The sequence below is a fragment of the Chenopodium album genome, chromosome 11 (assembly GCF_948465745.1).
Source record: "Chenopodium album chromosome 11, dcCheAlbu1.1, whole genome shotgun sequence".
In the NCBI taxonomy this organism is placed as follows: Eukaryota; Viridiplantae; Streptophyta; class Magnoliopsida; order Caryophyllales; family Amaranthaceae; genus Chenopodium; species Chenopodium album.
The window spans coordinates 35,695,834-35,707,487 of record NC_137844.1 but is presented as its reverse complement, the minus strand read 5'-3'; the positions used below and the strand labels follow the sequence as shown (position 1 = coordinate 35,707,487).

General features: G+C 36.8%; 1 protein-coding gene and 1 pseudogene across 1 annotated transcript; one reads left to right on the top strand and one right to left on the bottom strand.

Moving 5' to 3' along the window:
* LOC145567529 (uncharacterized) lies at positions 1 to 4,112 on the top strand. Its single transcript, XM_081626829.1, has 10 exons — positions 1 to 426; positions 472 to 740; positions 810 to 1,767; positions 1,895 to 1,985; positions 2,083 to 2,240; positions 2,450 to 2,501; positions 2,638 to 2,714; positions 2,843 to 2,939; positions 3,036 to 3,363; positions 3,511 to 4,112. The coding sequence occupies exons 1-10, from the start codon at positions 1 to 3 to the stop codon at positions 3,914 to 3,916; spliced, it is 2,862 nt and encodes a 953-aa protein (XP_081482955.1). The 3' UTR covers positions 3,917 to 4,112.
* A 3,167-nt stretch (positions 4,113 to 7,279) lies between these two features.
* LOC145567530 (divinyl chlorophyllide a 8-vinyl-reductase, chloroplastic pseudogene) lies at positions 7,280 to 8,822 on the bottom strand (annotated as a pseudogene).
* Positions 8,823 to 11,654: the final 2,832 nt, after the last annotated feature.

The window sequence follows — 11,654 nt, the reverse complement described above, 5'->3', positions numbered from 1 at the left end:
ATGGATATAAAACGAACAATGACAATGAATTGGGATGGACTAGGATGCCACGACGACGAAGATGACGATGATTTCTTCGACGCCAACAACCGTATTTCCACGGTGGTCCCTATGGACTTGTTAATGAGGCACTCCCACGATGATGACTCGGATGATGACCACGACGACTTTGAGGACCCACGTATGTCCTTTGCGTCTGTCATTTCATCATCATCGTCGGAGGGGGCCCTACAACATACGAATAATGTTGTATCGGCCCCCACCCCTCCTCTGCCGCTGCCATCCACAGAGGAGTATGATATTTGGATGGCAGCGCCGACGTCTATACAGGAACGTAGACGTCGGCTGCTGCAGGGGATGGGGTTAAACAGCAGCAAGGAACTTCAAAAGCTTAGCACAATGGCTATGTCTAAGAAGTTCCTTGCTGTTGAAACTCCGCCTTTGCCTCATGATTATGGCAAACAAGGAGAGAATAAAGAACACAGAGATACGTCGCTATTGATGACAGACAACAGCAATGATCAGGAAGATCATTCCACGGCGTCTGTCTCCCCGGATGCTTCGGTTATTCTGGTCAGGTCACGATCTGATGGCGACATTGATCCATTCTCTTTCGAGACAAAACGAAGGAAAGAGCTTTTAATTGGAACCATTTCCAAACAGAGGATAACTAGAACTTTATCCACTTATGTACCCTTTTCTCGTTTATGCAAGTTAAATTACAATACTAATGACACCGCGTCCACCTCTACCTCTACCTTGGCTGCAACCACCCACCAAAGCAACGATCACGAGATTAAAAAGAGCAGTGCAAAAAATACTAAGAAAGCAAGGCCAAAGAGCCGTATACTTACAAATAGTGGAGAGCAATTAGGAGCGTTCTTTCTGATAAAAAACTTAGATACAGGAAAAGAGTTTATTGTGAAGGAATTTGCAGAAGATGGAATGTGGAACAGGCTAAGTGATCTTCAAACAGGAAGGCAAATGACAATGGAGGAGTTCGAAAAATCGGTGGGGTATTCCCCGGTGGTGAAGGAGTTGATGAGAAGAGAAAACAGGGGACGGAATAATGGTGTTGACAGTAATGAAGCCGGCCTCGAAAGGAAAAGCAGTGTCAACGCGTACTTATCCAAGAGTTTTAGGTATAGCAAGAAGAGGGGAGTTTCTCTCCTTAAGAACATCAACAAAGTGGCTAACTCGGTTACTGGTTTAGGCGCGGTTGCACTGGAAAAAGAGCAGCACCTACCCCCTCCTATTCCTGTTCCTGTTCCTACTCCGGTTTCACCAGAGCCGCAGAAAGGTGTGAAAAATGGTACGCAAAACAATGAGTGGGTGAGGGTGAGGTCGCAGGGGAAGGTGTATAAGGAGTTGACTGCATTGAGATTCTGCCAGGAGATACAGGCTCACCAAGGATCAATTTGGACCATAAAATTCAATTTCGATGGGCGGTATTTGGCAAGTGCAGGGGAGGATAAGGTGATTCATGTATGGGAAGTTCAAAAATGTGAGATAGCTTCTTTAAAACCACCTGAGGAAAGTGCTAATTCCACACCGGTTCATCCTGTGTTCTGTCCGTCCCCTGACCGGGCACCAGACATGTCTACGTTAGAGAAGAAGAAGAAAGGGAGATCAGGGAGTCGTCGAGGAAGTACCATGCCTGATTATGTTCAGTTGCCTGAGACCGTGTTTGCACTCTCGAATGAACCTATTTGTTCGTTTAAAGGTCACCTGGATGATGTGCTAGATCTTTCCTGGTCTAGATCTCAGGTATGTATCAGCATATTTCTGTACTGTTAAATCATAAGGAAAATCTGTTTAGTATTAGTCTCATTTAAATGTTGTAATTTGGAGGGAAAATAAACTATAATTCTAAGGTCGTTTTGGTTTTTTCTAGTTTTTGCTTTCTTCTTCAATGGACAAAACTGTAAGACTGTGGGACTTGGAGAAAAGGGCCTGTTTGAAGCTGTTTGCGCACAATGACTATGGTAAAGAACGTATATTCGATTATATGATCATATACTTAGCATTATTAGTATTTTATTAAGAGCTAACTTATGGGATTGTTATGATTTTTTTTTCCAGTCACATGTATACAGTTTAATCCTGTGAACGATGAATATTTTATAAGCGGCTCACTTGATGCCAAGGTTCGGATATGGAATGTACCCGGAAGACGGGTTGTTGACTGGACTGATCTCCATGAGATGGTTACTGCTGCTTGCTATACTCCTGATGGCCAGGTCCTGATCAAATTTATCTTCTTCCCTACTAGAATCTGCCATCATATGTTTTTTTATTAATAACATACGATTGATAAATGACAAAATGATAAAAGAACATTTTCATACCTTGAACATGTAATATTTGCAAAGTGCAATTGGATATCTATCAGCTCTGAGCCTTTAGATCTAAACACGCTGTTAAGCACCGATATTTTTTGTGTCTGCAGGGAGCTGTAGTAGGCTCTCACAAAGGAAACTGTCGCATGTACAATATTTCTGGTATGAGCTGTTATACTAAACAAAACGTCAATTTATTTATTTTGTTTTTATGGCTTGCAGTGTAACACCTAAGCCTAAGTAGTTTTTGAATCAGAATCAATATAATCATTCAATTATAATTTCTTTGGTATTACAGATGGGAAGTTAAATCAAACGATTCAATTTGATATACATAACAAAAAGAAAACTCCAAAGAAGATAACTGGTTTCGAGGTACTCAACTTTCTCCCTATCCTTTGTTATAAGAATTGAGCCCATACCCATCATATATGAGCATATTCTCTCACCTTGATCAGTGGTTTGTAGGACTGATAACATAACTTGTTTCTTGATTTGATCAGTTTGCCTCAGATAACCCAAACGAAGTTCTTGTAACTTCTGCTGATTCCAGAATACGAATATTTGATGGCTCGGAATCTATCCAAAAGTTTAGAGGAGGTATTTCCCCTATGCCTTGAAAACTTTATTTCAACTGCATCATCTGACATTTCCACAGCTAATGCTAAAGAATGAATGATGTATCATATATGGCAGGATTTCGAAATACTAGCAGTCAAATTGCTGCTTCTTTTAGTCCAGATGAAAAATATGTAATATGTGGGAGTGAAGATTCAAATGTTTATGTATGGAAGCGAGAAGAGCCCCGAAGTGGTAAAACCAAAAATGTAATCGACACAAGTTCCTACGAGTATTTCCAGTGTAAAGATGTATCTGTGGCAATCCCATGGCCCGGTGGTATCAAAATTGAACCTCCCACAATACAGTTGCATGCTAAGAAGAACACAAAAAAACCACAAGCCTCTGCTACCAGTTCACCCAAGAAAGAAGACATGAACAAGAACAAGAAACAACTTCCTCCCTTGCCAACTAACAAGAAAAACAGCAACACAGCAGAGAAAACTGTGAACAATGGCAACTGCAATAACAACACCAGCAGCTGCATCAACAATGAAAGCATAAATAACAGCAACATTAATAAAGATGATTTTGTTAATAACAGCAACAGCAGCAACAACAACAGCAGCAGCAGCAATAACAACAACAGTAGCAGCAACAGCAACAACTGTGAGAACAGTTTAGATGGTGAAAAGCCTCCTTATAGTCCAGAAGCAGATCCTGCTCGGATTACCCGAACAGAATCTGGGGTGGACAGTTCTTTTGACTCATGTTCTGGTGGATCAATAAGGTATGGTGACTCACCTTCCAATCTTGGCTCATCTTCACCTTCATGGGCGCTAGGTTGGTCTTGGTTTGACGGTGGTGGAAGCCATGGAAGTGATACCGTGCAAGCTAGAGCATGGGGATTGGTTATTGTGACGGCAGGACTAGGAGGAGAGATAAGGGCATATCAAAATTTTGGGGTGCCGCTCAAAGTTGGGCGCCAATCCAATCTCTTTATCACAAAAGGTGAATAAGTTTTTGTTGGAGTACAGTACCATTATTGGTGGGTGGGGACGGGGGTTAAGAATGTACACAATTATAGAAAGCACAGATTGTTTTCGGAGCTTGTATTCTGAATTAATCAGTAAGATATTCTTTGTAAAGCTGTAGGACTAACAAAATTTTGTTACATGGCGCTTTTTTTTTTTATAAAATTTCATAATGAAAGGAAATTAGACTAGAGTGGTTCATAAATAAAAATAAAAAATAAAAAATAAAATCTTTTTAAAGAGAAATTTTGTGAGCAACCACTTTTTTGTTAAAAAAAAAAAATAATAATAATTAGAAGAAGAAGAAACATTAAAATATTTATTCAACTACCACCCTATGCCACTGTGCCAGATTATTGCCATAACTAAGCTTGGTTAAAATTTAAATTTGTTCTCAGTCCCATCTCAACTCAATTGCTTACTTTAAGCTTCTAACTTCTCTCGCCTACCTTATGATTTATGAACTCCAACTACCATGGTTAACTTCAAGCTTCTCCACCACCACCACAAATCACTCTCTCCATCACAAATACCACTATTCAAAGTTGGCCCTTAATCAACATGGTTCTTCACTTCTCTCTTCTCCATTCTGCATTCCAACTTTAATTATCCATCAAATTGAAAATTCCATAAGCCCCAGTCAAGAGTGAGGTTGGAATTTGGGTGGGAGAGAAGGAGTTTGCAGTGGGAGTTGGTGGTGGATGAGAGGAGAGTGCAGTGGAGGGAGGAGAAAGAGTGGTTGGAACATTTGTGGGCTGATGGTTTTCTTTGTGCAGGCTTTAGGTTCTTTTGAGCCGGTGGTAGTGGTGGTTGGATGTTTTTGGAGGATGAGGTTAATTAATGATGGAAAGGTACAGTTTTGAGGAAAGATCGAGGTGGGGGATGAGCAAGAAAGTGAATGCCTAACCTTTTTTTGGTGAGGGAAGTGAATGCTTATTTATAGTTAAGTTAATATATAACAGAATTTTAAAACTACTTTCATTAATGTCACTTTAGGTAAAAGTAAAAATGTAAAAGTAAAAAACATAGGGCTACCATTGATAATTGATAAAAAAAATTGGCTACCAATTAGAAGTCAAAGGTATAAAGCTACCAATGAAAATTTTCCCTTAAATTAGGAAATCGGATCTGACTATGGTCCTATGGATCATTGTTTAAAATGAGTTTGAGCTGAATAGAAGGAAACTAAAGAGGTAAACAATCAGCAAAATATAACAGAGACTGAGTATTAAAAAAAAAAAAAAAAAAAAAAAAAAAAAAAAAAAATTCGTTAGAAAACAGCAGGTCTGTGTGCATTATCAGCAAAAGAACTGACAATTTCTTTACAAGATCAACACGCTTGTAATTGCACCAACATTAGCCAAAGCCAACTCTCGCAACTAAGGAACAGTCAAAGCATACAGAATGTTAAATGAACAGGCATCTTATAATTTATGAGGACAAATCATAATCAATGTACAACTTTAACAACGGAATCAAAATCCACAAACCTTTGGAATATAGCAAGCAACTGAAAGGATTAAAAGCGATCATAGAGCACCTGAACGACCTCATCAATAGTTAGTAGAGTCCCTTCATGACCACTGATCTCAATGGTTTCAGAGAATTGTAACAAGTCTACCAGTTTCCCCTTACATGTGTACATACTACATAGTGCACTCAAAGAACTAAATTATCTAGCACAGCCAGCAGAAATGAAACAAGTTAATGCATGATGCAAAAACACGATTAAACAATCAATTTGGGAAACAGTCACTTGGATACTCAGACCTCGAAGAGAATCTTTTAGTCTTGAATCATATCCCATTCCTAATAATTCAGGTCCATGCAGCTCAAAACAAGGAAACAAAATTACACTACACCTGCTGCAAAATACGTAACCATTAGCTTCTGCCTTGGGTGTTGCTTGTTGCACTTCCTGGACTGTATCAGCTAATTATATATTGTGCAAATCACCTAAATAAAAATCAAACCACCAAGCACCTTAATGCTGCCTGTATTGAATAAGTAATCTGGCTGTACAGAATGCCTGGCCAGAAGTTACTGAAATCTCTTTCACGCTTGATTCATTTTCGAATTCTTTCAATAGATGTTTATTAATATACTTCAGAAGTATTATCAAGGTTCCTTAGGTTTTCACCTTTGTCCACTAAATTTAAAGTTTCCAATTTATTTTTTTTAATAAAAATCCTGACCGTGGTGCATTTGGGCACATGACAGCAGCAGTTGACAGAAAAATAATACTAAGTTTAGCCTTTAAGAGGTTTCCTTCACATGATTGGCATTTTCACTTACTTCTTGCCTAGCAATTTAGCAAGTTTGTTAAGACATAGGCCTTAGTTTGTTACGTAGCTTCTACTGTGCTCTAGTGTCTAGATTTTTAGTTCTGAAATACTCTTACAATACTACAATTTTAGACGATCCTATTTTAATAATCCCTGAATATTGTATGAGTTTTCCAGTTGAATAAGAATCAACATGAGTTGAGAGAAAGATGGACAATGAAGATTTACACAATTTTTTGTGTTCCTCATTCATTAGTAGAATCTTTTTCAAAATCAATATTTTGGCTATGAAGGAAGCATAAAATAGGAGAGACCATCAGGAATCAAACTATGGCTGTGAACTATAAAGCATACAAAGGCCAACAAAAGTTGTCAAGAATCTTACCTACTGTCAAACATAGGGTTTCATCTATGCAGAGCCAGAAGCCGATAATCAATCCATCAGAAGCTTTCAAGTGAAATTAGTGGCAGTGCCCAAAGATGCTGTCAGCAGTTGAGTACCTAGCATTCTTGTGATAATGGAGGAGGGGCAGGTGGGGAAGAGTGGTAAAAGGAACACAAAATAAAGATGAAAAGGGCAAATTAAAGAACCAAGATGAAGGTCCTGACAGTATAAGCCAAAAAAATTCAATCACCTGAAATTCCACTATGAATACAGCTCCATATTTTGAACACTTATTTCAAAGCTCCCAATGTACTGCAACTAGGTAAGCTTCTGTGTATCAAACTATCAGGCGCAATTAATGCACATCTGGACACATTGTCTTGAATCGGATTGGTCCAAATCAATTTGTCAGTGAATACAAGTGACACTAAATGAAGACAAAATAAGTTAACTTCCAATTGACTACATGTTATAGATATGATAATGAGTTTTATAAGATTATGGAGATTAGTGACTTGTTCAGCCATAACTTGTAATGCTGAAGCAAGAATTAGGACACATCTCATTGGTAGATTCAGAAAGTGAACGTAAAATATGTCAATGTATCAACTCAATTCAATTAACTGTAGAAGCAAAAATGAAAGGGTCTAAGTATCATCAAGGTCATGCAATACAAAATAGTCAGTCAAAAATTTATATCACTGCAAATGCATATAGTTATACAAATGGTAAGAACAGGATGTACATTTATATGTAATAAAGCATTGAAGTTGAAGGATCCAAAAACAACTAAAATATTGTCTGTTCCCCCAACTCTTGGCCGGCCATACCTTCTGTAAGGACCTTCTGGAAGAACTCTTCCAAAGTGTCTCTTCCATAGCTTGGAGTTTTATCAGCACTGTATTCTCCAGTCTCAGGATCTAGAACCAGCATACTCTCAGCAGCATAATATCGCCCAATTTTCCCAAACTCTGCAGCATCTTCCAAAGATGGGATAACCTTAGCTAGGAAATCAAGTACACCAATAGCAAAATCCATAATCTCAATGGGAACTTTGATAAATTTTGGCTCCTTTCCCAAAAGTCTAAACAACATCTCTCCTTGCTCTAATGGCGTAAGTGCTTTCCCTGGCCCCCCAATCGGCAGAACCTGATTAATCTTATCTTCATCTAAGACAGAATCTGCAATAAACGAAGCTAAATCAGGCTCACTCATTGGTTTACAAGCACACAATTTCCCATCCCCAAACATCACAAAAGGCTTGCCATCTTTTACAAGCTCAACCTGCCCTCCCAAACTCTTAAAAAACGCGGTAGGCCTCACAATGCTATAACTAAACCCCTCATCCCTCTCAGCTTCCTGCATCAATTCCACCTCGAATTTCAACTTGGCGCGCTGAAATTCTAAAAGGGGTTTCTGCACACATATTGCAGAAAGCAACACAAAGTGAACAGCCCCAAATTTCCTTCCAGCTAGAAGACTGTTCTTAGTAGCCTCATAATCAATCAACCAAGAGTCTTTAATCCCCCCATTTCGACTCGCTAGGCACGAAACCACAGCATCAATCGAATCAACCCCGAAATTCACCAAATTCCTCTCCAAATCAGCCAAATTAGTAACATCAGAAAAGCACACATTAGCACCATTCAATTGACTAAGAGTCTCTTCTTTACCATATCTACCTCTAATCCCACTTTTCTCTCTCGCAACAGCAATCACATTAAAACCCCTCTTAACCAACTCTTTTACAACAAATTTACCAATGTACCCAGTTGAACCTACAATCAATACATTAATATCCTTAGGATTTTTGCTTCTAAATAACTGGTTTTTAGGAGATTGTTCTACTATTGTAGTGCTACTATTTGAAGCAGTAATTGGGTACACTAAATTATTATTTTTGCTACAAATTTTGTGGGATTGTGACCTACAGAAGTGAAATTGAAATGGGTTCACCTGAAATTGGCTGAATTTTTCTGGGTTATTTCTGAAATGATCTTGTAACTTCGGTAGATTGAAAGTGTAGCGAGGTGAAGTTGTGATAATTGACATCCTCTCTGTCAGCAGGCTGAGCTACGGCGGTGAGAAAGAGTGGGTGAAGAGAGAAAAAGGTCGGAGACGGAGATGCTGAGCTGAGTGAGTCTGAAAGTGTCAGGATTTTTGGTGCCAAAAAATCTGATTGCGAAAAATACAGGGGAAGAGAAATGCTGCATTCTCAGCCATATAATTGAATGTTAAAGTATCAAGTGGGGGTTATTTCTAAAACATTTGATTGTCTCTTGGTTTAAATTCAAATACTAGTTTAAGGCTTGATCACTACCTCCTTTTTTTTTTTTTTTTTTTTTTTTTCTCTCTCTCTCTCTCTCTCTCTCAGAACACCAAAGATTTCATTAATAAAAGATAGCCAAACCACACTTACAAACAAATCCTAACAAATCTAAAATTCCAATACAAGTACAAATCACCTTATAACTAGTTACATCGCAGATTCGATCAACGATTGCCTTAATAAAAATCTTCATTCGAAACAATACAATCTGTTAGTTAGCTCTAATTATTTTTGTGAATATATATGAATATTTTCTTGTCTAGTTTACATATGTAAAATGTCAAAATTTTAAGAGTTGGTTTACTATTAGAACTCGGTGCCTTTTTTACTAGTGGTTTGATCCGCATCAATACTGCAACAGTTAACAGAGAATAATCAAAGTGATGCAATAAAAAAATAAAAAATAAAAAAAGAATAGGGAGTATTATGATTGCCTACGTGCATTTCAACAATTAAGATCTCTAACGAACAGTAAGTAAACATTATAAAAAGTTATCTAATATCATGAAAACATGCATATATTGACACAATTATATAATAAGATCCCACGTGATTATATTTTATACAAGTACTACTCCATCCGATTTTTTAAGTGACACTTTTGCTTTTGCATGCAGGAATTTTGAAATACATAGAGTGTATGTATAATAGTATAGGTAGAGTGGTTTCTCCGAGAACAGAAAATTAAGATGTGAAGAAAGAAATAATAAAGTAAGAGTTGAACCATGAGGAGAAAGAAATAATTAAAAATGTAGTAGTGGGATCAAAAGTGAGACTATATGCAAAATAGCTTTTTTCAACTTTTCAATGATCGTCGAAAGGCGTAAATATTTCTCATGCTTCACCACCTCTCTAATCCCAAGAGTATCAATAAGCTCCCTTCTTTGATCATTCGCACACACTTGATTAAGGCAACCTCTATCATACTAAGATTTTAAAATCATAAAATGGGGAAAAAAAAGAGCAAAAATCTACCTTTGGGTGCATCTACCACCCGAGTGTATATAAAAGGTATTGTATTGAGATGAGCCTATCTTCTAGTTATGCATTTTTTACTAGGCATGAAGGGTGAAAAGCTGAAAGTTGAACTCAAATGTGCTAGCCAATTTTCTCTAGTTGATTGTACTAAACCACTAACTTATTTGACTGATTAATTGTGTAAAAGTGCTTCGCTAATAATTAATTTCTTAAAGCTGTTGGAGTGTGCAAAATGACCAATAAGGACACTGACATATTTTATTATAGTAATGTTTTGGTTAAATGAGGATATACTTATTAATTAACTTATTATATTTGAATAAGCTAAATGACAAAAACTCGAGGAAGCCCGGGTGAGTCTCTGTGATAAACAAATGACATTTTGGTAATTAAATTAACAACTTTATCCAATCATCACTGGGCTGCGAAGCTCATTTTTAAGGAAAAAGTTATTGATTTATTTACGAAAATGCATGTGATTGACAAAAATTGTTTATCACATAAACTTGTATTTTCTTCAAAAACTCCTCTAAGAAGCTTATTAAATGACCTTATTTAGTGGAAATATGGATCCCACTCTTCAAGTCACTAGACTCACCACCAAACACTTCAGTTAACTTAGTGGTTAATCAACTACAAGTGTTTGGTGGTGAGTCTAGTGACTGGTGAGCTCAAAGAGTGGGATCCATATTTCCACTAAATAAGGTCAATTTAATAAGCTGCTTAGAGGAGTTTTTGGAGAAAACTAGTTTTTGGTCCGGACGATGTCCTGGGTCATTGCTTGTATTGTGTTATAGTTTTTTTTTTCTTCGATAGTAAATTTTTTAATATGACAATTTGATTAGACATTAAAGGGAGTAAACTAAAAAATATATAGTAGGAAAATTTGATGTCCATCAACGGTTACAAAATTTTCAATAGTCAATTGAAGCTGAAATTAAAATATGAATTTAGGTTTGCTTATTACTTGAATAATAAATAATACTAGTAAAACAATAATATATTGAGTAGTTAATACAAAGTTGTATAATAAGGAGCATTACAACAATCATATTAGAAAGTTACAATGCATATTTTAAATCATTCTAATAAGCATGATAAGTATTAATATGCATTGATAGTTTGACGGTAAATGTTGTTCTTAAGTTTAGTGGTTCAAATTATATTTCAATCATAAATTTGCATTAAATTTGGTAATTAGTTAAGATAAATAGTCATAACATGTCATCGCTCATGTGGCGCCAAATTTATAAAATAAAGGATGGACGTGGCAATACCATGTTATTCCATTATGTTTTTAATAATATAATAGATAGATAGGAGCCATTCAAAAGGGAGGTTAGATGTTTGTTTGAATATACATATCAAGGGGCTGGAGTGACATTTTACTTAAAATTTAAAAATTCCCACTCAGTAAACACGTTATGATGTCTGACACCCCGTTTGTACCTGAATCATTATTTATTTCCTTATTCCTTGTTTTTGTTTTATTTCTTATTCCTTGTTTTCATGTTATCTCTCTCCTCATTTGTTTTATGTTGTTTTTCTGTCCTCTTCTTCATTGTTCTGCGATCTTCCTCTTCACTTCGAAGTCTTTGCTTCTTCTCACTTCACTCCTTCTCGCTTCTTTAATTTAAAGTAAATTAATATCCCACTCCACCTCTAGATCTCATTGATTCAGTAACAAGTTACCATCTTAATTTGTTCGTCGCTGGTTCGGTTGTTCTAAGAAGTTGGCGAATTGTC